Below are 27164 nucleotides of genomic sequence, written 5' to 3'. Positions count from 1 at the left end.
TCGAGGTACTGTTGCGTAGCGTGTGTCGGCAGCCCAAGCAGATGTCTCCGGGGAGGACAACGCATGGAAGAAACGTGACAGGGGTCGGCTGGGTTTGATTAAGTGGCCAATGGTCGCCTCACCAAGGCGCCCAGAAAGGAGCAGCTGCCCAATAGGGAACACGAGAACCGGGGCTAGCCAACGGGCCAGGAATACACCGGGATTGGCTTTTCCCTGGTGATCCTATTTTGGCCACAGGCGGTGTGGATAACGTCTTTTCAACCGTCGACTTTGATGGTCCCATCTCAAATCCCCTGGTCATTCGCGCTGGCCCGCCCCCAAAATGGCCCGGCTAGAGATTTGGAGCTTCAACTCGACTGACGCGCAACGGTCACTGACTGCGGGAGCAATGGTGTACAGAGTTCCGTCCGGGTCCAGGTACCTGCAGAGTACCGCACGTTGATGCGCGAAATCTCGCGTATAGGTGCTTGTTTCCTTCTAGATGAACTGGGCCCTCGAGGCTTGCGGCTGTGGATATTGCAGCCTGCTCCTGCAAGAGGCCGCTTGCTCGATGTCAATGCAGTACGTCACCACTGGTGTATCCTAGTGGTGATGCTGATGAACGCAGTGAAAAGGATGCATGTAGGCGAGGTTGTGCGTTCAGTTCTTCACGTCACGTCCTGTTGTTCCCTCTGTCGACATTTGACATTTGATGATCGTTCTGCCACGCCCTGAATCAGGATGGGCAGACCAGTATCTGCAGCCCAGCGCCCCACTGGAAGAGCACCGCCGATACAGTCTGTACCCACTTAGAATAGTGCGGTCAGGGTCGCCAAGCGTTCGCTGTTCTGGTGTTCTTGGTCGCGTATTGTCATCTCAAAAAGAAAATTAAGACGTTTCTCAGCTGAGTTAAGCGTCCTTCTCGGCGTCTTTCCCAGGCATCATCCACCGGGTGCTGCTCCGCGCAGCCGCGGCGCGTCATTGACGAGATTTGGACTGCTTGGTGTGGTGGACATCTTGGTCGGCAGGTTGACTGACACTTGCATTCTTGTGTCGCCAGCCTCGCGACCGTTAAGTGGATAGCAGCCAAACTTTGGCCTTGGTGGCGCTTCTGTGGCACCTCGAAAACCCAAATTTTGGCTTTCGTGATTGCTGGTGAATGGCAGTTGTAATAGTGTCTGCGCACTCCCGTTGCGTCCAAAATATGGCTTGATGGCTTGAACAGAACGGTGTGGCTAGTGCATGCGAGGTCGCTGGCCGTTTCCCTCAACGCGGTTGTCGAGAAGGATACGTCGCAATGTTTCGCCTCAGCCTGGTCTGTCTCTCCCATTTTTGGGATTTGAAATGAGCATCTGGTCAAGAAGGCTGGAGCTGTTCACCCCCTCCCCTGATCCCTGCGGCGGCCCCGGTCATGGTGAAACAAGAGATACCCTGCTCAACCCACCTTGGGGCTCCTGACCTGGTCAAGCTTGCGACAGGCATATTGCGCGGGACGCATCTCGAAATCTTGGTATTCCCGGGAACTTGTAACGACAGACAGCCTACTCCAGCCTTCACTTGATGCTGGGTCTCCCAGACGCGTCGGTAGCCGCGACGCGAACGATGTCGATGTCATTTGATGGTCGTCACTGAAGTGGCCTAGCCATAGTTTTGCTGAGGCAATAGATTCCAGGTTCTTGCACAAAATGCAAATCGATAAGACAAACAGAACAATAAGAGTTGATACTTACAGGATGTATTCCATGCTCCTGTTTGAAGTTGCCCGGCATTTGGCGACTCGACGACATGCTGACAGTCATGGGGAATGGTAAAAATCGTCAACGGTGCTGTCAAATGCTCATCGTTAGCAATCTGCTGGTTAAAGCGGAAGCGCAGTTTGAGCCAGCTAGGTCGACACACAGCGCATGCTCTACTAGGATGTTCGTTGTAGACCATAGCCAAAGTGGCGTGATTATCAGTCCCGTATAAGCAGTACGTTGTGCGTCAGATAGAGATCCGCCAACCAAGGTCCTCTTCCAGGATGCAGTCTCTGGATCTGAATGGAATGGAAGGGATGTGCCTTCGAAGAACGAACTTACCAGAGCTTCCTAAAATTGTTGTGGGATGCCAAGTGTCGTCGTTTGACTTAGTCGTGATTAACGAGTGAGACGGAGTGGCGCCTTGAGTCTGAAACAGAGTCGCTAATCTAGAAGGCGCGGCATGTCAGTATGGTGAAATAGGATAAAAATCAACTCGGTCCTCTCTCAATTTATTTACGCTGGTAAAAGGATGCAGGCAATGATGATCGGATGGTCGTCTCCTTAAGCCGTGCAGGAAGCCACTAGTAAAATATACTAGTAAGCCTCTGCGGGTCCTAATTTCGTGGGAGAAAAACGACACCGTAGGACAATTGCAGCTTTGTATCTTTTGCAGCTGCAGCGAGGAGCAAACGGACCATAAAATTCGACGCACCTAGTAATCGTGTTTGAAGTGGCGTAGCAACAGACAACAAGCAGTGGCTGTGATATTTCTTGAAGGTGGCACACAAGAGGTTGTTGGTAACGTTTTCCACGTGCTGGTTCCAGGAGCGCGGATCCCTGTCAAACTTTCGAGAATTGCTCAGGAGCTGCGACTATAGTGCGATGCCGGAGGGTCGGTTTGTTTGTCGCGATGGCCTTCTTCGAAGTAATATGGAGATGTAGTTTGATCACTGCTGCGCATGGTCTCGTGTCAGTTCAGGTATTGCTTCGCGATCGTCTCGAGATGTTCTATGCAGGTTGAGGACGCACACGTACCTTTTCTGGACGGTGACATCAACAAGGATGAGCTCTGTAGGTAAGACACCCTTTCAACTAAGAGCGTGTGTTCGCAGAGTGGTCTGGCAACTGTCAGAAACGGCCAGGGCTTAGCTGGGATAATGTGATTAAAAAGAACAGCGACAAGAGATCAAGGTAGCGCGGCCCTGCAAGATATACTGCCCCAGCCCTGGCCGCCAACTGTCTCTGGGACTTTAGTCATGCCGGGGCCCTTAATTACAGGGCGTGAACTTGAGTGAAATCACACTCCTGACTTGGCCTGGCTTGGAACTTGGGCCCGGGAGAGCGGCTTCTGATGCTCACTGGGCAGCAATCACAATAAAATGAGCGGAGACACAATATCCCTTCTTCGCGACCCGAGCTTGCTGTAACGCGCTACCAAATCCGCAATAGCGAGCCTGGTTCGCGCAAGACAAAGCACTTGATCAGTGTTGATGTATGTGCTAGGGCCCAAACCAAGCAAGCTCGGGAAGCAAAACAAGACAGATGGCGGCCATGTGAGGGCAGGGGGCGGGGAGCTGCACGGCGGTAATGGCTAACCTACCTTATCAGGGGTACCAAAGAGAATCCCAACTGGTTCTGGTTGTGGAAGAGTACCGGCTAGCGCAGCGTATCCGGCTTAATTCGGTACCTGGAATTATTAGTCCCCCAACCTAACTGAACGGACCGTTGGCAAAACGAGACGTCGTAGGCTTCGATTGTAGTGGGTGGAACCGTTGCCTGTCAAAGAAACTTGGGACAACGCTAACTCTGGTCGGCGCGGGAAATGGGTGAAGCAGGGACTGCCTTAGTTTGTGATGAAGCGGGAAACAATGGCCTAAATAGTAGATAACTTCCCCTTGTATAAACAGCATCCAGTCCTGTGAAGACAAATACCTAAGTGCTTTGCTTTGGGAATAAACGACCGGCGGTCTGGCCACGGTCCACCTAGTTATGCGGTGTTCAGCTCAAGTACGCAAGTAGTTCAGGTTGTCGGTGATGCTATAAATGCTTCCGTCCCTTATTGATGATCTTGTGGAATGTTGCAGTGCGAGACGCAGTGCGAGATGGGTTGCATACATGTGTTTAGATCTTCAATTTGACCTAAATCTTGTGGCAGCACGAGCCTTTGTGGCATGTATTCGAGGACAAGGGCTCAGGCAGTCCACATGGATTGCTGCAGATTGATGATCTTGACATGGTCACACGGGGGCTAGAATCGGCATCGGGATGACCAGCATTCGCGTAGCTGGACACAACCAACGAGTACGTGGATGCTAGAGCGACATGCGGTTCACTGGACGATGGGTTGTGCGAGGAGTGGTTGGTTATTACTAGAGCAGAGAAGCTGGCTATAGATGTCGTTCTTTTCTTCTTGTTGCTGTATGACGATTTTAATTTTGCTCCTCCCCAAGGTATGTCAGGATGACAAAGGAATATACCGGTGTCTAAGTTACTGGTATTTAAGCTTTGAAACGGGTGTACCGAAGCAGAGACAATTTGAGGTTTGGGCTCTGGTCGTTACATGAGACCAGTCTTCCACCTCAAGCCACCGCGTTTAACTTCTCACTAATTTAAGACCAAAACGCGCACCTGAGGGGGACATAAACCATGGCGTATGTGGCAACTTTCTACTGTGCAGTATTTGAGCGGTCTAGGAAATTCACGAACAGTTTGAAATCTATCGTACTGCCTGGGCGACATGGCAGAACTGTATCCCGACAGATCTATTCCTTTCGTGCTGGGGGGCTTGTGATCGTCTAGTGGCCCATACTATAAGCTTGTAACTGCTCTTGAGCATGTCCCTTGCTGTTGTCAGGTTTGTTGTTCTAGAGACATTCTCTCCAGATTCTTTGCGCGGCCAGGGGGGGAACCCTGACAGCCACCCTATGCCACCTAGCTACTCGCGGGAGTACGTGCAGGTGACAAGCCTTTCAAGGGGCAGGGTTCAGCACCAGGCACTGGATCCGGATAATAAAATGTGTACAGGGTAGGCAAGGTAACACTGGTGATATATTTTGAGTATAGTGGAAGGAACATGACAGGAAAGATTCAGTATGTATGTAGTATTAATCACTTGGTTATTATCAAGACTATCGGGTATGCTGTCTAGAATCAAGGTGATATAACTAAGTCAGGTGATTCACAAAAAACCTTACCAGACATTTGATTCTGGCGTATTGATCTACCAATACAGTGATTTTAGGGATAACTCAACACTGAAATCAAGCGACGTGACGAAGCAAGAAAACAAACAGAATTGGCGATTCCCGCACAGGGCGCATAGGTAACTGCAAGGTTATCATTACAATCGTCGAAACAGCATGACCAGACTGGTGTCCCAATGCATGTAATATGCGACCGAGTTCCAAGTCGAGCATTGCATCTTGGTGGGAAGCCCCTGTTTAAGGTTCAACGTCCAACGGTCAACCTCAAAGATACCGTCGTCACCCAACCCGGTAACTGACCTGAATGCTGGGAGCGGGAGACCAGGGTTGTCGCGGGTGGTCCGTCGACTCGGAGTTGTGGAGATGGACCATGGGGGGGAGATGGAGGGTAGGGGAGGCATGAAGCTCAAGGGAAGCCCCTTGCCAGAGCCCGCGGCAATGGGTGACCCATGACAATTTATAGCCCGTCCGTGTGGCATAAGGTAGCTTAAAACTCTGGTGCACACTGATAATCGAAGTAAAGAGTGAATATTCAGCGACAACGTTGGACATGGCTGTAAACATGAGCGATCAATACCTCCAAAGAAACGCGGGCTGACGCTGCGTCAAATGTATGGACGGAAAATTTTACTCAAAACGACAAAATCAGTTAAATAAGCGACCGACGTTACGAGATGACAATCCGAGAGGCCACCAACACCAAATTTAGTGTCGAGATACCCACTTGAGAGTCAACCATCATGAATTAGGAACCGCCAGAATAATGACTATTCTAGTCCTGGAGCAGAAATTTCCCAATCTTGGCATAGATGCCGCTGATAACTGAGCCTCAGAAAGAACCACTTAGCGCCAGCACAAACCACAACTTCATGTATGCCTGTTTGTGTATTCGCATTATGCGCATTCAAGCCTGGGAGAACGTGCGTTCTATGTTACACTAGACTCGCTGCGACGAAGGACAACGTAATACATACACGGCATGTACGAAGTTGGTGTAATAGTGCATCTCTTTGCTGGATCTATAACACAACGGACGTTAATAGAGACGCCAGTGGGTAGCGGTGAATGAGGTGAAGGGGGCTATGAGATGTACCTGGGGGTGTAAGGTAAAGAAGGTACTGAGAGTCTATGTACCTCGATGTAGAGATTCTCCAACATCCTGCCCTACGGAAAGCTTGACGCCCACGCTCCTGCCAAATCTCATGTGAGTTCGACGGCTTCGAATTGTGGCTCTCTCCTTCGCCAACGGCTTAATTACAAGGAAGGATGCCCCCACCGGAGGCAAAGTGGTGGCTTGGAACATGTGCCGTACTTGGACAGCCTCCCGCGCCTTGTTCCTGACTCAAACATCAAGGTTTTGGACCAACGTCAACAACGACGACGACATCATCACCATCACCACTACCACCTTCATGTCAGCCTTGCGAATCAACATTCAGCAGCGAACATATCAACATACAGGGCCTTTCACCCGCAGATTCATAGCAGGAACGGGCCCAAGCCTCTCCAGAACATGGGAACACCATCTGTCTCTACTTTGTAGTGGCTCTCGAGAGCCTATTGGAGACACCCTCCATCGCTGTCCTACTACTTGTACGTTGTAGCTTGTCATTATTTCGCCAGCTGCCAACGCTCAGCGCTATGTATGGTACTAGCCGTCCCGATGCCTCATGCAGTGCAGGTGGGGAGTGGTGCGAAGTCTGAGGGACTTCTGGAGTGATGGTGTGTGTGAAGCCTTGCTCTGCAGAAGTTACTATTCCTAACTTGGGCTCTAGTTAATTTTAGGATGCCGCTAAGTCGCCCCAGAGTCAAACTCATCAACATCTCATTTCCCATCTCATGCACGGCTGACAACCTGTTGTCACCAACCTCGGCCATCGCGTTACATGCTTGATGTCGAGTCTGCAGTTCAAGGGACCTTCTCACTTTGCTCTAGTGTCGATTGTGGCATCCTCAAAGAGGATGCAAAGTAACTTACTGCACTGACTTGTGTGGTCCCATACTCCCTGTGGTATTAGTCCACTGAAGCAACTGTCGAAAACAACATGATCACTTTTGCATTGCAGTCCATGATTGGAGTTCAAGAAACAGCGCAACGACATTACCGCCACTGAACCCGTGTTCCCCGCTGCGCTCCGAGGCACAGCCGAAGGATATCAGGATGGAAGTTGGCTTCACACTCAGCCCACCTCGGAGTTGCAGCCTGAATACGCATCTTCATTGTATTTGGGTGTATTGAATGAATACATATCATTCCCTCAAAGCCATTGCACATCGTGCCTGCTCAAGCGCTCCAATTCAGCAGCCTCATACAATTAGTTATCCGAGCCCTGCCTGTCGCTATCGTCAGATCTGGCCGGGGCCTTTCATAGATCCGCGATTTCTTGACACTCGTTCGTTATGGGCTTGGTTTGTGTTTGATGGGCACCACCTGTCAACATGCACAAGGCTGTCACAGACCCTGACCCGGTACTGCCATCCACGATGTGCGATCATGGGCCCAGAGGTGCTGTGCCTAGTTGTCGCCGCAAGCTAACCCACGAAACTCTTGACGATGTCTTGAGCCATCCTCGCAGCCCTACCGTTCAAGATTGATCTGGGCTCAGGGCTTAAAATCGTATCCTGGCACAATCTCGGGATTTATGAACCAGACTGCAAACACCTATGTAACTTACAAACCGAGGGCTATGGTAGCAGACATACTGGGCTATTTTCGAAGATCCCTAATGAGCAAGAACACCATTACACGCCACAGAATAGTTGAGTCACCCCTATCTTCCACAATCCCCATCTCGGAATCGTATACGACCAGACCAACGATAGCTATTATACAATGTCGCGCGCACCAACGACTTTATCTGGCGAGTCTTTGCACCTTCAATCTCTTTACTGGAGTTACGTCCTTCGTTGGTTCCTACCGACCCATGTCTGGAATGTCGGTCAGGGATGTGAGCCCACACTCAACTCGAGCGACTACCAGCCGTTGTGGGACACTGGGACTGCGTGTCCGGCTGGACCAGGGTCCGCCATTTCCAGGCACAGCCAAGATGCAAAGAAGGGGTGCGCCCGTCATCCCCGGACAGGGGTGCTTCATACAGCACAAGTATTCAAAAAGACTAATTGAGACGACATCACCGGCAAGGAGTTCCGCTTCCACGGTGGTTCGTGGGAGAACTTTGCGCGTAAAGACCTACAGATAGCCTCCTGGAGCTCTGTAACCGAATTGAAATTTCAATGTGTAGCCGAGCTCGACCCAAGCTACCAGGGAGGCTCTCTTCCTATTCACCAACTCAACTGCCGGTGTTGTTGACGGATCCACCTGGGCATTGAAGGAAAACAGCCCATACTTCTGATTGAGATCCATTCGTGAATATATGGAGCATGATCACTTTACCTCAGATTAGTTACCTTCATATCAGATTAATGCTGTTTCCATGTGCAGTCACACAACTACTTCACAAAACCTCTCATATAAGCCGCTCAGCAGCAGCGTGAAAGATGAATACAGATATATACTATTAGTTCATGACAGAGATAGAAGGAGACCGACACCTACTTCAGACTCACTGACAACGTCATAGGTACCTTCAGGAGCTTTTTGTTACCTCATATTCCCAAGACGGAAAGCATTCATTCGATAAAACAAACAGAGTCAATTTGGACCAAATGCTGATGGGCGATGACAGAAATCCGATGTCGAGGCATACCTATCAGGGTCACCAAGAAGCTTATAGTAATCAAGGCATAGGATATCTCCTTGACACTTGGAGTATCTTTGATTGAACGCCGTCAAGGACATAGACAGTTATTGTCCCTCACATCAATGAATCAAAGGACAATTGATAAGAGCCAGGGGTCCTATAGCGAGTCGAAAAACCTGGCCACGCTGACATGAAGACTCCACCAGTATGAAGAGGCAGCTTGGGAAGCACAGGAACCTTTGGAGGAGTCAGTAAAATCGACTCATACCACTCTGCAGATTCGCATGCATTGACGATTCGTTCGTTCCACCCAGCCACTGCTATTAACTGAGAGAAGCCTGGAATCATATGAAGCCCGATTACAATCCCACAATAGTTCCGATGGTATCCCTTTAAGCACAATCATGATGATCCAGAACCGCAAGCATTGTGCGGCCCGCCGACTCGAGTTGGAGAAGCTCATTCGTACCGATGGCAAACGAGAATCTGCATACATATACATGCTAGCACATGGTAGGGATTAGAGGCCCTGTCAACACCTGCTTTGAATAGTAGCCCCCTGTCATTTCTGAATATCCCGTGAGATCCCTGACATGCTGCCTGTTTCCCCACGCGGCTGATATCTTATACTAGAGACGCAAAGCTAATCTTCAAATGCATCGTGGTTGAGACCATTGCCTCTACCAAGAAAATGCATTCGGAGGCGGAAAAATATCCGCCGTCTCCTCGAAAATGTTGAGACATGCCATTTATTAGTCTCGAAAACAACTAGCACATGATACGGCTCATTGGCCGGCTAGAGTCGTTCGAAGCCACGCAATGTGATAAGATGGGGAAAGGGGTACAATAACTTGCATTTTCAGCGACCATTCGCGGTAGGCCGGCCTTTGTCACAGTCTAAAATCATCTCCGAAGGTGGGGAGATCTAGACGTGTCCTCTATCCCCGCCACAATCAAGCCAGAGATCGGCGGTTGGGCGTCGCTCCCCTTGGGACGTGGCTGCTGAGTTGCTATTCTTGGGGTGAGTGGACAGTAAAACATTTGATAATTTGACACCGAATGGCTTGTCTTGTGCCAGCCTGGAACGGTCACGACTCGGGGCAGTATCATGCAGCCGCCAAGTCCGTTTTTATACTTTGAACAAGACTAGATCATCTAGGTGCTTCCACAGCCGGAAATGGACACTTGAAACGCATGCATTCTTCATCACGGCTTCTACTTGTCCAGCTCCGATCTCATGTTGATTCAACACCGCACGCAATTTAAGACAGTGAGTGACCTTTATACCACTTCCTGCCATCTCCCTTGTTGTCATAGAGGGCCCCAACAAGTTCAGTCACTAGGCAGAGCTTCTAAAAACCCCTTTAGATGGTCGTCTCGTGCATAACACCTTTTTTTTTTGTTCGCTCATTCGGACACTGATCGCGAGAGTCAAGCCATGGTGGTAGCTTCAACTCCCTGCCCAATTTCGTACCGCCAGTATATGATGAGTGCAAACGAATCACCGTAAACGGGGCAAGTTCAGAAATTTGACGTTATTGAGAAGGATGAGAGGGGTCGATATGATTCAGCTTCATTCCTCTCATGCCTCTACCCGTGCCTAACGCATCAGGATACTTGCACGTAACATCACATCCAAACGTTCTGCTTCAGTGTGGAGGTGCCAATGCACGGCCTTTTCGTTCATGATGTATCAGATGAACCACGGGTAGCGGCTTTGAGCCCAGACAGGGAGGTCGTACGACATCTTGTGCTGGAGGAGATGGGTGATCATGGCTCGAACATATGTTTGGACGGTGAAGTGAATGGAACTACGGAAGCCAGCATAAAGGTGACGAGGAAGCTTTCCGTGCGAAGCCTCGATTCCCTCTTTCATCTTGATGCGGGCGCTGGCGTAGGTTATGGTCCTCGTCACGACTTCTGTTACCATACGAAGCGGACATTGGACTGGTTGCATCTTCTGGGTCATCCAGGATGAAAGGGAACTAGCTGAACTTGTTGCTGCAAACTTGGAGGTTCGTTCTTATAATGTCGTGAAACATGGAATGGACCTGGACAACAAGAGCAAATACGATACCCGCAAACTCCTTAGTTAGCAGCCAAGAAAGCCTCAACCTCTCCATCACATCTTAGTCCCATCTCTTCACCATTTTGCCACTGTAGGCACCCAATATGAAATGTTGCTACCCAATCTGTGACGTACCTTCACTAGCCCTCTTCTCCAGTCTTCAAACTTGAAGACAGTCTCGTGCCGTTCCAACGAGATCCTCTAGGCCGAGATCCGAGAAATTTGCGAGTCGACTGTTGAAACTCTGTTTCTTCACTCAGAACTATGTAATCATATAGGGCGGACGGGTGCCAAATAATGCAGGAACAATCTGAACCAAAATGTATTTTATTTTATGTTTGTATATCCAGAATGCGTCGCTAAATCGCCCGGTTTTTATGCTTGATGTGTGATATGTGGTAACGCTCAATATATACCTGATAAAAGAAAAAGAAGAAAAAAAAAAAAAAAAAACCCCTACCATTAGAGTCATTTGATGCAACGCTTAAATACTCGATCAAAACATTCAGCCATAGTGGTATGGTGATTTCAACACTCTTTCTCTCACTAAGCCTCAAGCACGGGCTCGCGTTCTCGCTGAGCTCGGTGGTGGTGGTGATGATGATGGTCCAAATCCCTTGACCGGGTGTCATATTCTTCCTCATCTCGGTGACGCCTGCGTCGTTCGCGGTCACGGTCACGGTCACGGTCCTTGTCTTCGTAGTCTGAAGAGTCATCGTCCCGATGGCGGCGATGACGATGATGTCTTCTCCTGTCATCCTCGTCACGGTCACGATCCCGATCCGTATCACCACCGTCATCGTCGCGGCGACGTCTCTCTGTTTCGCAATTAGCACCAGCTCAAGCCAAGTCTCAAGCCTAAATTTAAAACGTACCTCTCAAGACTTGTGTCGCTGAGGCATACGCCTGAATTTCCTCTTTGCTAAGTACTCGTAGTACTATGACAAAGTCATCTCTGACCTCGAACCTCTCTTTGCCAATGGTCAAAGCCTCAGGGTTAACAATCTTACGGCTGATCTTGGTCCATTTTGCACCTGCAGGTGCTTCTCTGGCTTTCTTGTCTTCCTTGTGAGGTGCAACCCCTTCACGAATGGGATTCGGCTCCTCTGGAAAGCTAACCTTTGGCTGTTTCAAGATACCCTTGAGAGGCTTCTCATCCTTTTTATCGCGAGGAGGCGATACTACACGGACTTGTTTGTCGTCCGGAGGGGTCTGCTGGGATTCGCGGCCACGGGATTCTTCTTCAGGAGGACCAGATGGCTTGGAATCGGGTGGTGACCAGGAGTCTTTGAATGGACGAGCTTCTGTTGCTGTTCTTGTTTCTCGAGTAGGTGAAGAGGACCGTGACTTATTTTCGACCACGACCGGGGTTTCCTTCTCCTTCTCTTTGTCAGTGGTCTTCAAGGCTGCCAGTTGGTCCTTGAGATGCCGCAGTTCAGAAGTATCATTCGGATTGAAGGCATTTGAATCGCGACGTCTCCGAGTGGACTTTTTGGCTTCGTCTGAATCAGATGACGAGATAACGGCTTCAGTGCTCTTACGAGACTCCCCGTTTCGACGACTGGTCTCTCTGGAATCACGATCCTGGTCACGCTGCCTTGATTGATCACGCTGTCGCGATAGATCTCGCTCCAAGATTCTTGGGCGTTCGCTTTTCATCGAATCTCGCCGCCTGTCACGATCTCGGTCTCTTTCACGTTCACGTTCGCGCTCGTCATCAGAGCCTTTACGTCTGCCGGGATCTTTGTCGCGTTTGTCGTCGTCTTTGACGGCAGGCACAAGGCCTACAGCAGTCGCAGCAATACCCAAGCCAGTGGCCACCTTGTCACGGAACCGAGTACGCTCCTTCTCGTCATCATCGCTCCCTTTCTTACTCTCACGTCTCTCACGGCGAGTGTCTTTGGAATCAAGCCGGCCTCGGCGTCGATCATCGCGTTCATAATCAGCATCACGTGGCAAGTCTTCATCTGATCGCTTTTTTGGTTGTTCCGGGCGACGTTCACGGCGATCATCGTGTTCATCAGCAGTGTCAGTTCGGATGCCGAAGCCACGGGAAGTAACTCTGTCATCTTGAAAGTATGGTGCCTCGTATGCGCGCTCGGGCTCATAAGTATGCTCGGATTCTGGCTGATCACGAAATTCTCGCATTTTTCTTTCGTCTTCTCGGCTCCGATAGTAATCATCGTGATGCGAAGAACGGGGTGGTCCCTCTTGATACAATGACACTGGCCGAGGTCGTCTTGTGGTTTCCGTAGTCGCAACAAGGGGAGTGTCCTGTTTTACCGAGGTCGGTTCGGGGGTCTTAGAGGGCATCGGAACAAAATCCCGTGGGCTTTCGTACCCTCGAATCTTGTCAAACCCTCGTGTACTTGGTGGAGGACCGCCCCGGTTATCGTATTGCCGATTGCTCCTCAACTGTGATAAGACCATCTACAAATGCCGTCATGATTAATTCCATCAAGTCATGCTACCTCCAGGGTTCAAATCCACGACACTCCACGACACATTTGTGAAGTAGTAGCTACGGTCGAAACTCTCACGTCTGCGAGTCCTCGCAGGGCCTGAATGATCGAGGTCGTAGCGAACCAGTTCACCGGCATTAGTGTACTGATAACCGTCATCCCCATAGTCGATATTACTAGAGCTCTGGCGGGGATTATTCTGGTATATAGCAGAATGGCGACTGTTGCGGTAGGGGTCGTCGCGTACCAAGCTGTTGCTACGGTCTCTGCTGTTGCGAGCATAAGTGTCGTTTCCTGGCTGATCGGCATAGGAGCGGGCTGTGCTGTGTGAACGTATAGATGAGGCAGGTTGTGTATAAAACTGCCCATCGCTCGAGCGGTAGTCATCCCGCAAGGGACTTCCGGGGCGAGCATTGGAAGAATGAGAACTCGTACCGTTGGCGCGGTCCTTCTGGGTGGTCATGACAATTACTGGGGGTCGACTAGTAGAGTCTAGTGTGGAGGACCGCTGGGAACGTGTGACATCCCGTGTAGTCGGTCTGTGTGAACGAGGATCCTGAGTAACGGCGTACGTCCGGGTGGTGGTGTTCGGGGTTGGCGTTGTAGAAGTAGTTGTAACATATCCTCGTGGTGTCGTCGAAATGGGCTGCTGTCGGGTCGAAGTTGGCATGACGTGCATGTCACCAGCGTACAAAGAAGTGTAGCCAATGCTTGATGGCAGAGAAGTTCTCGCATGGTTTGCAAAGGTGGCCGCTCGTCCCGAGGACGGATAGCGATGACGGTCCGTCATGATGACGTGGGGCTACACAGGATTGCGAAGCCTACTTGATCGCCGAGCTGTCGAATTATGTGTGCTGTTGTGAGCCAGCTGCGAGAGAAACTTCAAAGGTACGAAATCGGAGGCGAGTCGTGAGAAACGTTGGACAAAGGGCGATGCCGTGGAGAAAAGCGGTAGCGTTGGGACGCCAGACGTTGGACTGGGTGGAGGCAGCCGTGGCGTATCGTTCTGTGGTGCAGGATGACGGCAATCAACCATATACTTTGAAGCCAAGGCCACGTGAGGAGGGGTCGAACTTGGTCAGTCCTTGTCAGCGTGGACCAGGGAGCAAATAGCAGGGTCAGGTAGGGTAATGTCTGATATAGTGACGAAGACCCAGGATTCGTTTTGCGGCCAAACAAAATGTCTGGCTAGGTCGAGAACTTGACAAGGAATTTTTTTTCTTTCTTTCTTTCTTTCTTTTTTTTTTCTTCTTTTTTTTTTGTTATTATCGATGCGCTTCCGCTTGGAGTGGTGGCGTTCAGATCGGATGATACTGATTGAGATGACGCAGAGTTAACAGTAACACTGCGTTGCGAGGATGTAATTGAAAATAGAGAGCAGCGAGGGTAATTCTCTGGTAGAACAAAGCCGAGACTGCAATTGAATTCGCTCGCACCTCAGTAGGCCGATTGAAAGGTAAAATGAGACTCAGGCGTGTATAATAAAGAAGCCAGTTCGTGAGGACTATCTTTAGTGTACTGAATGGTTGGGGCTAATTCGAGCAGTCGGTCAACAAATTTAAAGTACGAAAGTGGGATCTTCCAGTAGACACTTACAAGTCGTAAATGTTGCTAAGAACAGAGTCGAGGGAGAATACAATCGGGCTAACAAGGCGTCTTGAAAGCCAACCCTTCTTTGTTCTGCTCTGTGCGTGTGCTCTCTCTTGTACGAGGGTCCACCACCAAAAAGGTGGTTAAGGTGGGGTGAGGGGCAATAACAGAGAGGACCAAGAATTATGGAGAGATTGGGGAGTTGCAGGGAGAAGGAAGAAGGAAGAAGGAAGAAGATGAGGGAAGAGCCAGTTGATGGTGTTTTGCGAGAGTCGAGGCCTATCAGTCTTCCGGAACAGACCCTCGACACCTCAAGGCGCTGAGAAAAATAGCAGACTATTGCACTGCGTTATGGGTAGAGCAACTAGCTGCCAGCAACCCCTGATCAGTAACTTATTAGTAGAGGGCTGTGGGAGTACCGATGACGATCGATGTAGTGGCGTGGAGAACGGAGACTGCAAGCTGTAAACGTAGACTGGGTTGAAGCAGCCGACAGTCAAAGTTCCCATGCAATCGTTGTCTTCAGAACAGACCATGTGTATGTAATGATCTCGGTAAGAGCCAGAGAGCGAGTCCCCCGCCGGGATGCAATTGTCAGCACCAAGAACAGGACAGGTAGGGTCCGACGCTTCAATCCTCCGTGCCTAGGTAGTCAAGGCTATCGAACTGACTTGAGGGTTGTTGTTTACCCGGTTTGGCCTTTTTGCAACCGTATGGACCTCTTCCTAATAGCGCAATAATTAGACAGTTTCTTTTTCACAGCATCTACATTTTATCATCTCGACAACACCAGACATTGACTTGCAGGTACCTCAAGAATATTCAATATCCCGCCGTGTCTGAGCCGAGTTTCAGTGGCACTTGCTTAGCCTTCCTCGGCTTTTCACCGGGCTTCCTAACTCAATTGAGTGATGGAACCTCTGAGTATTTGGGCTCTTGGAGAGCAACAACGGGGACAACCGACGAGAACTCGAGCCCGAAAACTCAGATACCCAAACCAAACCGCATCAACAAACAACCTTGATCCCAGGCTTAGGCTCAAGCTCAGGCTTAGGCTCGGGCTCGGGCCTTGGGCTGCGAACGGGTCCACTGGGGTAGTCGTTGATACCAGAGCGGGATGTTGAGGTACGTATCTATGAAGCGTTCTGGTTTATGGAGTAGATTTGGCGGAGATGAGTCTTTCAGGCTTCGATGTCAGGGACAGGGACCTCGTGAACCCTTGAATTCGAGGCGAATAGTCCCAGACTAAGGCCAAGGGGGCTGTCAGACCCGAGCTAGAATGTTCAACCGTGCTGATTCTTGAATCATGAGGCTCTGCAACCATGTGCCCATTGAACAGATCGGTACAAGATTGACGCTAAGTATGAGAGAGAGTTTTGGCGTGGTAACGTTGGCTTTGGCGTTGACTGGCGCGATGGTGGGTGGTGTAGTTTGGCGGGCAATGACGTCTCGCCTTGGGCTTGTCTAGCTTTTTAGAGTTTTATTCTGCGCCGAGTCTTGTTATTATTGCTTGTGGCAAATGGGATAGTTGTAGTATGTTGCAACAAGAATAACCGATAGTGACCGGGAACAAGAACATGGACAGATCAAGCTCATTAGATTGTTGCTGGGAGTGAACTATTGGATGAGTTGGACGGCTTGCCTCTCTCCCTCGCTCTTTGCCTTTGACACCTAGTTGTTGGTGCTGGGAATGTAGATCCGGCCGGCTAGATGAGTAGGAATAAACGAGACACAAATAAGGCTATACCCGGCCATAGGGCGACTGGAGCCTAGCCAGATTATTGATATTCTGTCGCAGTTTTAAGAATAAATGGACGGTTTGTGCTTGGTCTTCGGCTTTGGTGAAGTGTAGAATGGTGTTGTTTCTGTGAGATATCTGATATTTCACTCTTCAAAAAAGACGAGCAATGCCTTTCTTTTAAGAAAATCTAAACTGAGTGGTTTAGAAAGTTGAGTTGGGCACATAAAGAGCCGCCAAATAGAACGAAACTCCTGGCATCAAACAGCCGCATTCTCGACCTTAGCAAGGCGTGTTGCTCTGTGAATCAGAGAGGCTCCTATGTGGCCGTTCTATTTTTGTCATGCGCGTTTGTCGAAAATAATAATAATACGGAAACTAGCAGTTATCCTATTGTGATTTCCGAAAAGATCGATTTTGAAAATTCCAGTAATCATAACAAGGGGTGACAACCATCACAAACGGAATCGTCTCCCAACTTCATGCCATGATTGACCGATGACAACAGAGCGTCACCTTTCATCCAATTGATTGTGTCTGTATCGACATTTATGCAACCTCTGCGCTTGGGCTATCCAATCACAAAACAATGACATTTCCCAGGACATGTCCCAAGCGCCTACTGAGACATTACTCGTTGTCATGCCAGTATATCGAGTCAGGGAACGGGCCGCTGTCAAAGCCACAGCATTGTCTTATTCGATAGATGCCCATCGACTTATCAGAGACCACATTAACCTGCAGATGTTATTGAAGGTTGGCGGTGGGGCCTTTCACCGACCTTTTCAAGTTATAGGAGATCCAGGTGATCCGTCTTCCATCGATCAAACGGAACGCCGCAAAGCCCTTATGATCTTGAGACTATGGAGATTCATCAACAGGGCAGTCTGAAAACTGTGCCCATGGCCCTTTGTTGTGTTACCATGTTATGAACCTTCAGGACTTCAGGTGACAAGTGACAGAGCCCTGCATGAAACGAGATAGCCTCACATTTTGGAACATTGGCTCGTTAACATTGCTGCTCCTGGCCACTCTGTTTCACAGAAAATCCTATCGATCTATGTATTGATCTCCTTAAGAGCCCGTCTTTATAAGACATAGTATATCCTTATAACCAGTAATCACGCAAACCAATTCATAGACAAACTTCACCATGCCTCTCTCGTCGACTGTCCTACCGCTAGTGGCGGACATCAATGATGGCAATGACCACTGAGGACCTAATGATGCATTTGTGAGTATAATTACTCCACGGCTGCGGTTAAGCTGCTGCTCGATCTTGATGTGCTGGCCTTTGGCTATTCTCAGGCGAAGCTTCTACTTCAACTAGAAGGTCTGTGAAGGACTGTTCACAAACACGTATATATCTTTACAATATTCGAAAACGAAACAAATTCATGCCACGTTGTGATCAGCTCAGATGGGCATCCTATTCACAATATGGTGCGAAGTGCCTAATCAATACCGTTCGATAAAGGGGGCTTGGGTGTCCATCTGGCTAAACAACGCTGGTCTTTCGGAGTACATTCCCCCAGAAGTAGCATTTTATAATCTAACCTTACAAGAACCGTCTCGGTAACCTTATCACCAGTCGAGAAGCCGGATGGCTTGAACTGAGTAAAAGTGGTTACTGGGTAACCTAACGAGACCAGCGCCAGTATTCTCAAAAGAAAAACATAATCATTGAAATCGTGAGACTACGTAAGGCAAGTGCTATCCTTGATCAAGACTCGGAGGTAACGTGTTCCGTCGCTTAGCCTGGATTGACTTCCATTGCAGAGTCGCTAGGGCGTCGAGTCGAGTCGCAACCTCCTATTTCGCAGATCCGCAGCGAAGACACCTATCCCTTTATTGGGCAAATCTAATCCATCCGTCTAAACGCCATCTCAGGTCCGCGCTGAAAGGGCAGCCTGGAAAATCTTTCTTTGAACTCGATCGGCGAGCAGTATCACTCCAATTCAATCGTTCCTGTCGGTCTGTCAATATCACAAGCATGCGAAGGAGAAGCATACAGGAGGCTCTCACCTGGAGGCTTAGACGTGGTGTCGTATACCACCCTCGCGATGCCGTCAACTTCGTTCACAATGCGTCTGCTAATAGCCTTGAGAAGACTCCACTCGAACTCGTAGGGCTCGGCACTCATCATATCCAAGCTGGTCACGGCTCGCAGAACGCAGATGTAGCCATACGCTCTGGCATCACCCTGCACACCGACAGCTGTTGACGAATGCAAGTCAGATATCGATATTAATTCGTAGAATGGAAGAAGGGGGTTACCTCTGTTTGTGTCAAGCGCGGCGTAGGCTTGAGTGACCTGGCAAATCGATCAGTAAAATTTCTCTCAGATGACAGGTGGTCGCGTCGAACCTCGTCATAAATTCCCGCCTCGCGGATCATGGAGATGAAGATGTGATCCGCCTTGCGCACAATTTCGACGCGTTCTCGGGTGACTTCGCCGATTATTCTGATACCCAAACCAGGGCCAGGGAAAGGGTGTCTCCCAATGAGCTCCTCGTGAATCTGCAGTTGGCGTCCGAACGCCCGTACTTCGTCTTTGAAACTATGTATTGTTAGCGACCGTGACAAGTAATTACCCTCTCATTAGATTCGTATTCAAGCCTGATCACGTACAGTTCTCGGAGCGGTTCAAGGAGCTTGAGGTGTGCCTCCTGTTGTTTATCAGTATCTTCCCATTAAAGTATGGAAAATTGGGTGCAACTTACGCCGTTTTGCATGCGAGCAGGAAGTCCTCCCGCATTATGGTGAGCTATGCAATTGTTAGTATCTGCGGCGGAATTGCAATGCTCTTTATGTCGGCCAAGTTGGGATTGAGGGGTTTGCCTTAGCGTTCAAAGCGCAGGCGTATTTCCCCTTCTCGCCCCTCCCAGCGACGTAACGAGAAATGAACAACAGGGAGACTTACATTTGATGGTGGAACTGGCGGCTCCTTTGAAACTCAAACTTTCCACAATGTCCGCTATATCGTGTTAATGTTTTCGATTCTTGGTGGGTAAAGTGAACAACTGACCATAGAGTGTTCCCTGGAGGAACCATTCAACCTTTCCGGCAAACGGTGTGTTTTCTGCTTCCTTCTCTATACTGTAAAAAAAGGTTAGTCAGTCTTCCACGGTTCAGAAGAGGACGAGCATATGCTTACCGGAGTGCCTCAATTTCAAAGAGGTCGATAACTTTATCTGGGGTCAGCATGGTAGGCTAGCCAGCTTCCAGGGGTAAGTCTCACAAGTCTCTCCGATAATCTTCCTCTTGGCTTCTGGCTCCGTGACTCCTGCAAGACGGCTGAAGAAGAGATCAGATCCGTCCACCACAGTAAGGTTAATCCCCAGGTGCTTATCCAGGGTTTCTTTGACCTGTTCGCATTCATTCAGACGCATCAGACCTAAAGCTCATTAGAACATTGCTCGTAAGGCGTAAATACGTTGTCAAGCGACAAGATCTCACCAGTGTCCACTAGAATGCTCTTAAAGCGGTCTCCAATTGCTTCCGTCAACAATTTAGCCCTGTTATGGAGGCGTCAGTAAAACGGTGTTCGATAGAGAGCTTTTGGCCTGGGTATCATACGCCACAGTACTGTCAACACCTCCGGAAACAGCTCCAATCTGCGAAGTAATTAGTAAATTGACATAGGACGTTGGGTAAGATGGGAACACATACAACCTGTGCTTTGTCGCCAACCAGCTTTCGAATTCGAACAATTTCTCGCTCTGAGAAGTTGTCCATTTTCCAGTCCGCTCGGGCACCACAGATCTTGAGAGCGAAGTTGGCGATTATGTCAGTTCCCCGCTCTGTGTGAGAGATCTCAGGGTGGAATTGGATGCCTGCCAATCATGCTTATTAGTAAAGCTTAGCGACAGCTTCGATAAGACACACATACCGAAGACGGGCTGAGAATCGTGGGCAATGCCAGCAAACTCGCTGTTTTTGGTGGTGGCAATGGTCTTGAAACCGTCGGGTAGATGAACGAGCTTGTCAAAGTGACTCATTACCACTGTAGTCAGAGAACGTTAGATACCATTAAGCCAAGGTAGACGAACGAGATCTGCAAAACGAACCATTCAAAGAGTCTCCCAATCCCTCGAAGAGACGGTCAGCATGGTTACCAATCTTACGAATGGCCATCGAAGTCTCTCCGTATTCACGGGCCACGCCAGGTGCCACATTGTTTGGGTCTACTCGCCATGCTGGGACAGCCGTTAGTAAATAATCACTCGGACATATCCAGGGGGCATAATACCAATTAGTTGACAGCCATAGCAGACTCCTCTTCATAACACATTAGCAACCTTTTCATCATTCTTTTGGTGTTCAACGTACAACACAGGAACACCGAGCTCGAACACGAGCGGATCCACGTTTGGTGCATCGGGAGAATACACGCTTGACGGACCCCCGCTAAGGATGATGCCAACGGGTTTCCAGGAAAGATCTTTGAGCTTCTGGGTACATGGTAGCATCTCAGAGTAAACTCCAATAGATCGCAGCCGTCTCAAGATGAGCTTTGTTTAATTAGTTCTTATCACCCACATAGCAGGAGTAGAGAACAAACATGACTGGTCTGGGATCCTAGATCCAAGACGAGGACGGTCTTGACAGCAATGGTCAGTACTACATCGGGATTTAAGAATTCTTAGTCCTTACATCGAAGGTAGCATGCGGCGGCGCCGCGTCAAGTGTTTCGCTCATTTTTGGAAGAGATTTCTGGTCAAATCTTCAGGCGCGATAATTGTAAGTCTGGTTATACTGGCAGAAGGACAAGGGACCATGCAAGCATCCAGGCGAAGCGAGCAATGTATAACTAAAAAAGAAAAAAAGAAAAATTCTATTTGGCTGACTCATCTACACACAGCCCTACCAATGTTAGTTAGTACCGCATCAAGGTGGTCAATCTTTATGAAATTCCGTTAATTTCCGTAGGTACATACTCTTAACCATGTTAATCATTTAACCAGTACCCAGCACTGTATGACAAGTCATAACTACCTTTCCAAGTCCTCCAGCTTCGTTAGACGCATACCCCGATATTTTAAGGTTTAACACAAAAGCAAGCCTCTAATAGTGATAACAGCAGCGCTGATCTATCAATTGGTGCAGATTGCAGACAGGCCTAGCCATCAGCGAACCGGAATATGCTGTCTATTATAGATGTAGTGTCTATGTTGCCAAAACATCGAATGACAAGTTTGCCGCAGGGCCGCACAAAGTCAATGCGAAAAAAAAACATTAATTTAGTTATCTGTCACTGTCGAAATCATCAGCTGCTAGTCCCAGTACCTGAGAGAGTTGTTAGGTCGGTGGAGCCTTTCATAAGAAAAGCTTGATATACCTCCTATCAGCATCCAAGTTATTTACTCAGTGCATTTTCTTGGTGCCCTCCTTTTTAAGAGTACTAGCAAACCGGGAGCGATAGCTTAACAGCTATGTTAAGAGTATTGTACCTTCGAGTATGAGTAATCGAGAACTATGAGACCATTCATCTGGCTGATCAATGTTTACACTACTCAGAAACTCGATTTCCAACCCAGGACCTCAGAGCTTTCCTGATGGCCGATGGGTTTCCTCACTCCTAATGGTGCAACGGTAGAGGGGTCCTGCCACCCACACAACATATCTGCATCGCAGCCGTTCAAGTTCATAGTACAGCAGAACCGAACCACCTGAGCTCCAAAGGAGTTACCTACGATAGGTAGTTTCTTCCATCGGACAGACACGTCAGGGCCCATCTAAACACAGTCTATTTTTGGAACTCGAATACTGCCGAGAACAATCACTTAACTAAAACAAGACTATATGGGAGGAAAGGGTCTAGGAAAGGTGGACGTGTTCAAGAAAACGCTTTGGAGGAAGAAGGCGTTTGTGTAATCCACGAGCCTTCTCGAAAGAAGACCTTTCCTGAAACTAATGTGCCTCCTGAAGCCCAGAACTTTCCCGAGACTATTAGCTTTCCCAACGCTATGTACTCTCCAATGCCTGCCGGACCATCTCGAAACGAGGCTTCTCGTACTGAAAAGAAGCCAACCACAGATGGAGACTGCTTTTGAAGAGACACAACCTGCGAAGCAACTGCAGAATCCCCGGGAGAAATCGAGTTGCGCGTGATATGACCGGCAGTCTTCTCATGGAGAGACCACAAGCAAGCATGAGTTCTGACCTCAGTCACACTCCAACTGCTGGCTTAGATTGCGATCAAGGTGCCATAAAAAAGATGCCGGCACCTCACGTGGCCGTGGAACATGAAAACCCGTCTGCCACAATGCAAGGGCAAAGGTAGCCAGTGCATGAAAGGGTATGCTTTAGATTATTTTCGGTTTGGGAAAGGACTCGAGCGATACGCGAAACGTAAGCATAAATGTTACAGCTTTAGCCATAACCATTTGGCTGAGAACAAATACATCCGTAGCCGCTACGGCAATGCACATGGATCAGATGTGACGCTCTTCCAACATGTCGCTCGGTGTCGGAGTAGATGTGTCCATGCAAGGACTCCAACATTCCTTGTCTATGGTTCAGCACGAATTATTTGTGCAGTAGTTGTACCTCCAATGAGATCTAATGGACGGGTGTAGAGATCTGGCGACCAGATGCTAAGTCCTCATCGCCTTTCATGTATACCACAAAAGAGGATCGCGACATATGAAAGACAAAAAAAAAAAAAAAAAAAAAGTGCAGAGATTGATGCTACTATTGCATCGAGTTAACGTACACTGTGAGCATGGCTTGGGAGGGGGACCGCATCTGTTCCCATGTCGTCAAAATGAGGTCGCGGGCATATTCAAATAGCAGGCAAGATCAAACCACATGAAGTTACCCAGGTCCTCGCTAGAAGCCGGCACTGGATTGCAAGAGAAGCATCGTCGTACTATTTTCCCTAATACTCCCATGGCCATCTTGTCAGGTAATATAGTTTGTCTTTACTTGAATATACCATCACTTTAGGGCCTGGTAACCGACCCACGAATGATTCCATAGCAGGTTTCACGGAGCACGGTTGTGCTACGGTCGTTAGGGGGGGTGGTTAAACTATGTTCGTTCTCTCGGCAAGCATCGGTCTGATACAAAAAGGAGTCTCAATGTCGTCTCATAGCGATACCTTCGCATCCGTAACAAGAACACTCACTCAGGCCAGGGCGCCCATAGGATCCCATGGTGGGAGGATAATCGCTTCCTTCTTGAGCACATCTCGAACCTCCTTGCTGCAGAAGCGAGGGTCTACAACAGCCTGATAAACAAACTCGTCGAGCCAAGCATCACTCATAACAAACCATCCTTTGTCACCAGCCGCAGTGCCCCAACTGTTCTGCACTCTCCAACGGACAGGCTTGCCCGTCTCCTCGTCCAGATGAACTGCAGTCAACACCATAGCGTGGGTCATCTGACTCTCCTGTGTTGTCAATCGCTGTGCTTTGCTCATGCCGAGCAAGCTAGTGTTGAAGCCAAGTTCGTAGTCGATGAGGTCGAGATCCATAATGCCCGACTTGGAGTCGGAGAACTTACCCACGTCGCTACCGAAGAAGATAGGCAGACCAGCCTTGAGCATCTTTATGCATGTTCCCTTAAGGGTATCGATATCAACGTTCACGTAACTCACGCCACGTCCACCCACGATGTTACCAAGTCGTGAAACAGAGAGGAGAGAGAGCGGCTCGTGCCGAGGATCGTCCACAAGTGAGATCATACTCTCGATGGTGCTAGAAGTGATGCGGAAATCGGAGCTATATATGTTCTTGGCGAACTCTTTAGGGGTAGCCTTGAGCTGATGTGACTTGCCATTCTTGTCGTTGTACTGCCAAGTGAAGGCTTCCTCGGAGCTTGGTGGTGGCCCAAGGAGAAGAGTCATGATGAGAGAGATCTCACGAAGCATTTTGTCTTTCGCCGACGAGAGTGTGGTAGCTGAGACACCGTTCTTAGAGTTAATCAGGCCCCGTAGCTTGAGTGCGAATTCACGAAGCTTGGTCTTGATAACACTATTAAGAATACCCGTGCTCTGGGCATTCCATGTATCAGGGTAGAGGGTCTGTGGCACTAGACCATACTTCTCGACAAGGTTATAGACCATGTCCCACTGACCACCATCAGAAACGATGTCGCCCAGTAAGGTTTGAACGAGACGTCCTTCGAGATCCTCTCCTGCGGTATCGATGATCTGTTCCAGAAACCAGTTCGCTTTTTCAAGCTTATCCCAGAAGAAGAGATACTGCTGTGAGAGCTCAAAGCTCTCGAGATTATATCGCTTCATGATGGCAACTCGGAACACGTTTGTGGAGGCAAACAACCAGCAGCGGCCGCTTGAGCGCTGGTTCGTAATCGGATCTCCCTCGAATGGGATCTTGACATTATAGATCTGCTGGTCTGCGATTTCGGTCGGCAGTGAAGTGAGCACCTGTCTCGGGTTTGCTGAGCTCAGTGCCGTGAGTGCGAGTCTCAGTGAATGTTAGCCTCGATAGGAGCGCCCTGACAGCAGGAAATCTCACTTGTTCTTGGGATCTTTGAGGATAGCAGACTGCCAGGACTCGAGGACATGGACAGATAGACCTTGAGCCTCGCGAGTCAAGGGTCCGACCGTACCCTTCTCAGCGTCGCTGCTAATTTCGACGTATTCGTCATCTTCCTGGAGTTGGAGACTACGGAGGCGCTCCATGACAGCCTTCTCGTGAAGTGTTGGCTTTGATGGCTGAGCACCCATGGTCACTTTCATACACGAGAATACGTAAGGTGATGGTTCAAAGAAGCAAATGTGTAGGAGAAGAAAATCGTGCGCTATCAAGGTTTAGGGAGAACTTGTGACAGAGTTTCGTCACGCGCTGTCTCATCAAGCATGAGCTTGCGTGATTGATTGTCAGGCTGTGTACCCATCCATCTCAGCTCTGTATTGCGTTAGCCTCGCGCGGGGAAATACCTTGATGATAAGAGCTCTGAACACGCAAGATGCTTTAAACATCATGGCCATCATGAACAGATCGACACTCAGGGCTTGAATAAATATTTCGTATATACAATAAAAGAGACACTCACCAGGAGAATAATGAACAAGGCCAAAACGTCACTGAACCTCAAGCCAGAGTACGGCAGTTGAAATGTAGGGTAGCGATAGACTTGGAAATGTCGGCACGTCTGCGCCGCGTATCAAACAGCAGGGAGGCAGCATGTTTCCGTATGTGGTTAGTTCATAGAACCTTGAGAGCTCAGTTGCCACTCCTAAATCTTAACAGTGCAGTCAGATAGTGACACGGCGGGACACGAACGTTCAGCTTTATGTAGATGTGGAATCAATTGACAATTACTACAGTCCATGTACAGAACTTTCCCATCTACGCAAAAGACTCCAATATTTCCAGCTAGCCAACATGATTTATCCAATCTCGATACAAACAAACTTGAACCATCTTGATACATACAACAGATCCCCAGGAAACTTGACATTGTACAGGTGACTCTCAGGACAGCCTGGACCTACTCCTCATGACCGAGGTAAGCCCAGTAGTGCTGTTCATCAACTCATTATGGTATTGGGAAATAGTCGCGTTACAAGCGGCTGCCCGTCTTCAGAAAACAGTAAACACGCTTACAGGCGAGAGCCGTGGATGACCTTCATGTCAACGGCGAGCTCACGGGCACCGTCGTTGAGGACGAGGACACGGACGGAGCCACGGCCGGACTCGAAAGCGCTGCTGAGGCGGGAGTAGAGGTTGGACTGGTCAATGACGGGGAGACCCTGCTTGACGTCACCAGTCTCAGTCATGGCAACGATCTGACCCTCCTGCATGTCGAGGACACGGTACTGCTTGAAGACAGGGCCGAGCATGGACTGAACGACAACGCTGGGGGCAGGGTTGGAGATGAAAGAGGACTCCTCGTGGAGCTGCTTGGTGAAGAGATCGACACCAAGGTAGCGGTACTGACCGGTGGCAGAGGAGGTAGAGATGCGGATGACCTGGCAGGGGCGGCCCTGGAGCATCAAGAAGTCACCCAGACGGATATGGTGGCAGGGGATGCTGACGGTGTTGGGAAGGCAGTCAGCAGAGGGACGAGGACCCTCGTGGATGTCAATCTCGATATCGCGACGACCTCCATGGGCAATGCGATCACCGAGCTTGTGAGCACCGGCGCGGAAAGAGTTGTAGTGACCTGCTGACAAGTTAGCTTGGACTGTTCGCGAGTTTATTACTCCAAGATTTGGTATTCACTAACCGTCGTCGTCGTAGTAACCCATCTTGGACTTGTTGTCGACCTTGGTAGTTTCGACGGTTTCTTCAGTGAATCTCACGTCCTTCTTGTTAGATGGACGAGCAACAGGCGTGTCAACGGTGAAGTTGTTGACCTGAGTTGTCTTGGTATCGCGGTACTGGGGCTGGGAAGAGCGGCCGTCAACAGTGAAGTTGTTGATTTCAGTCTTCTCAGAAGTGTATTGAGGTCGGGAAGAACGGCCGTCAACAGTGAAGTTGTTGAACTCGGTCTTCTCGGTCTGGTTGTACTGAGGGCGAGATGAACGTCCGTCAACGGTGAAGTTGTTGATTTCAGTCTTCTCGGAGGAATAGAATTGGGGAGCGGGTCGGCCTTCAACGGTGTAGTTGTTGGCTTGGAAGTTGTCTTGAGTTTGGTAGTGAGAGTGAGAGTGAGAGTGGGAAATAGGGTCTTCAGTGGAAAAGGCTTGGGCAGGGCGGTAACGGAA

The 27164-nt window shown here is 49.3% G+C and overlaps 8 protein-coding genes across 9 annotated transcripts; 2 read left to right on the top strand and 6 right to left on the bottom strand.

The window, feature by feature from the left end:
• Positions 1–920: 920 nt before the first annotated feature.
• Positions 921–1461, bottom strand: FOXG_03062 (uncharacterized protein; the record flags this gene model as incomplete). Its single annotated transcript, XM_018380571.1, has 2 exons — positions 921–1131; positions 1424–1461. 2 exons carry the CDS (start codon positions 1459–1461, stop codon positions 921–923), a joined length of 249 nt encoding a protein of 82 aa, XP_018236870.1.
• On the bottom strand, positions 1415–1766 carry FOXG_18470 (uncharacterized protein; the record flags this gene model as incomplete). Its single annotated transcript, XM_018398550.1, has 2 exons — positions 1415–1654; positions 1710–1766. The coding sequence occupies 2 exons, from the start codon at positions 1764–1766 to the stop codon at positions 1415–1417; spliced, it is 297 nt and encodes a 98-aa protein (XP_018236869.1).
• Positions 1767–7563: 5797 nt separating this feature from the next.
• FOXG_18469 (uncharacterized protein) lies at positions 7564–8121 on the top strand (the record flags this gene model as incomplete). The annotated part of the gene is made up of 1 exon (XM_018398549.1): positions 7564–8121. The coding sequence occupies one exon, from the start codon at positions 7564–7566 to the stop codon at positions 8119–8121; it is 558 nt and encodes a 185-aa protein (XP_018236868.1).
• A 905-nt stretch (positions 8122–9026) lies between these two features.
• FOXG_18468 (uncharacterized protein) lies at positions 9027–9146 on the top strand (the record flags this gene model as incomplete). The annotated part of the gene is made up of 1 exon (XM_018398548.1): positions 9027–9146. One exon carries the CDS (start codon positions 9027–9029, stop codon positions 9144–9146), a length of 120 nt encoding a protein of 39 aa, XP_018236867.1.
• Positions 9147–11109: 1963 nt separating this feature from the next.
• On the bottom strand, positions 11110–14309 carry FOXG_18467 (uncharacterized protein). Its single transcript, XM_018398547.1, has 3 exons — positions 13184–14309; positions 11566–13120; positions 11110–11508 (listed from the first exon to the last, which is right to left on the bottom strand). The coding sequence occupies exons 1-3, from the start codon at positions 13940–13942 to the stop codon at positions 11237–11239; spliced, it is 2586 nt and encodes an 861-aa protein (XP_018236866.1). The 5' UTR covers positions 13943–14309; the 3' UTR covers positions 11110–11236.
• Positions 14310–17857: 3548 nt separating this feature from the next.
• On the bottom strand, positions 17858–21302 carry FOXG_03059 (GMP synthase). Of its 2 annotated transcripts, XM_018380569.1 has the most exons (19): positions 21137–21302; positions 21045–21083; positions 20813–20994; positions 20733–20761; positions 20551–20679; positions 20373–20486; positions 20153–20316; positions 20060–20097; positions 19940–19998; positions 19722–19877; positions 19638–19668; positions 19509–19579; positions 19404–19457; positions 19204–19247; positions 19112–19149; positions 18848–19040; positions 18758–18794; positions 18506–18697; positions 17858–18448 (listed from the first exon to the last, which is right to left on the bottom strand). In XM_018380569.1, exons 1-19 carry the CDS (start codon positions 21179–21181, stop codon positions 18429–18431), a joined length of 1635 nt encoding a protein of 544 aa, XP_018236864.1. In that variant the 5' UTR covers positions 21182–21302; the 3' UTR covers positions 17858–18428. The 2 variants fall into 2 exon arrangements, with proteins under 2 accessions (XP_018236864.1, XP_018236865.1); XM_018380570.1 differs by having other exon boundaries at positions 20813–21083.
• Positions 21303–22000: 698 nt separating this feature from the next.
• FOXG_03058 (bleomycin hydrolase) lies at positions 22001–25624 on the bottom strand. Its single transcript, XM_018380568.1, has 3 exons — positions 25508–25624; positions 24967–25359; positions 22001–24915 (listed from the first exon to the last, which is right to left on the bottom strand). Exons 2-3 carry the CDS (start codon positions 25188–25190, stop codon positions 23613–23615), a joined length of 1527 nt encoding a protein of 508 aa, XP_018236863.1. The 5' UTR covers positions 25191–25359; positions 25508–25624; the 3' UTR covers positions 22001–23612.
• A 99-nt stretch (positions 25625–25723) lies between these two features.
• Positions 25724–26994, bottom strand: FOXG_03057 (woronin body major protein). Its single transcript, XM_018380567.1, has 2 exons — positions 26684–26994; positions 25724–26620 (listed from the first exon to the last, which is right to left on the bottom strand). The coding sequence occupies exons 1-2, from the start codon at positions 26703–26705 to the stop codon at positions 26058–26060; spliced, it is 585 nt and encodes a 194-aa protein (XP_018236862.1). The 5' UTR covers positions 26706–26994; the 3' UTR covers positions 25724–26057.
• Positions 26995–27164: the final 170 nt, after the last annotated feature.

The sequence above is a fragment of the Fusarium oxysporum genome, chromosome 8 (assembly GCF_000149955.1).
Source record: "Fusarium oxysporum f. sp. lycopersici 4287 chromosome 8, whole genome shotgun sequence".
Taxonomy (NCBI): domain Eukaryota; kingdom Fungi; phylum Ascomycota; class Sordariomycetes; order Hypocreales; family Nectriaceae; genus Fusarium; species Fusarium oxysporum.
The sequence above is the reverse complement of the archived record's forward strand: the minus strand, read 5'-3'. Positions and strand labels throughout refer to the sequence as shown.

Coding starts and splice junctions, on each gene's coding strand:
- FOXG_03057 (XM_018380567.1), bottom strand. CDS start 26,705: ATGGGTTACTACGACGACGACG. Junction 26,621..26,683: donor GGGTTACTACGACGACGACG/GTTAGTGAATAC, acceptor ACTTGTCAGCAG/GTCACTACAACTCTTTCCGC.
- FOXG_18467 (XM_018398547.1), bottom strand. CDS start 13,942: ATGACGGACCGTCATCGCTATCCGTCCTCGGGACGAGCGGCCACCTTT. Junction 13,121..13,183: donor TCACAAATGTGTCGTGGAGT/GTCGTGGATTTG, acceptor CGGCATTTGTAG/ATGGTCTTATCACAGTTGAG. Junction 11,509..11,565: donor AGCGACACAAGTCTTGAGAG/GTACGTTTTAAA, acceptor ATTGCGAAACAG/AGAGACGTCGCCGCGACGAT.
- FOXG_03059 (XM_018380569.1), bottom strand. CDS start 21,181: ATGAGCGAAACACTTGACGCGGCGCCGCCGCATGCTACCTTCGAT. Junction 19,999..20,059: donor GGTGTTGACAGTACTGTGGC/GTATGATACCCA, acceptor CCTCCATAACAG/GGCTAAATTGTTGACGGAAG. Junction 18,795..18,847: donor AGGCGGGAATTTATGACGAG/GTTCGACGCGAC, acceptor TCGATTTGCCAG/GTCACTCAAGCCTACGCCGC.
- FOXG_03058 (XM_018380568.1), bottom strand. CDS start 25,190: ATGAAAGTGACCATGGGTGCTCAGCCATCAAAGCCAACACTTCACGAG. Junction 24,916..24,966: donor CTCAAAGATCCCAAGAACAA/GTGAGATTTCCT, acceptor ACATTCACTGAG/ACTCGCACTCACGGCACTGA.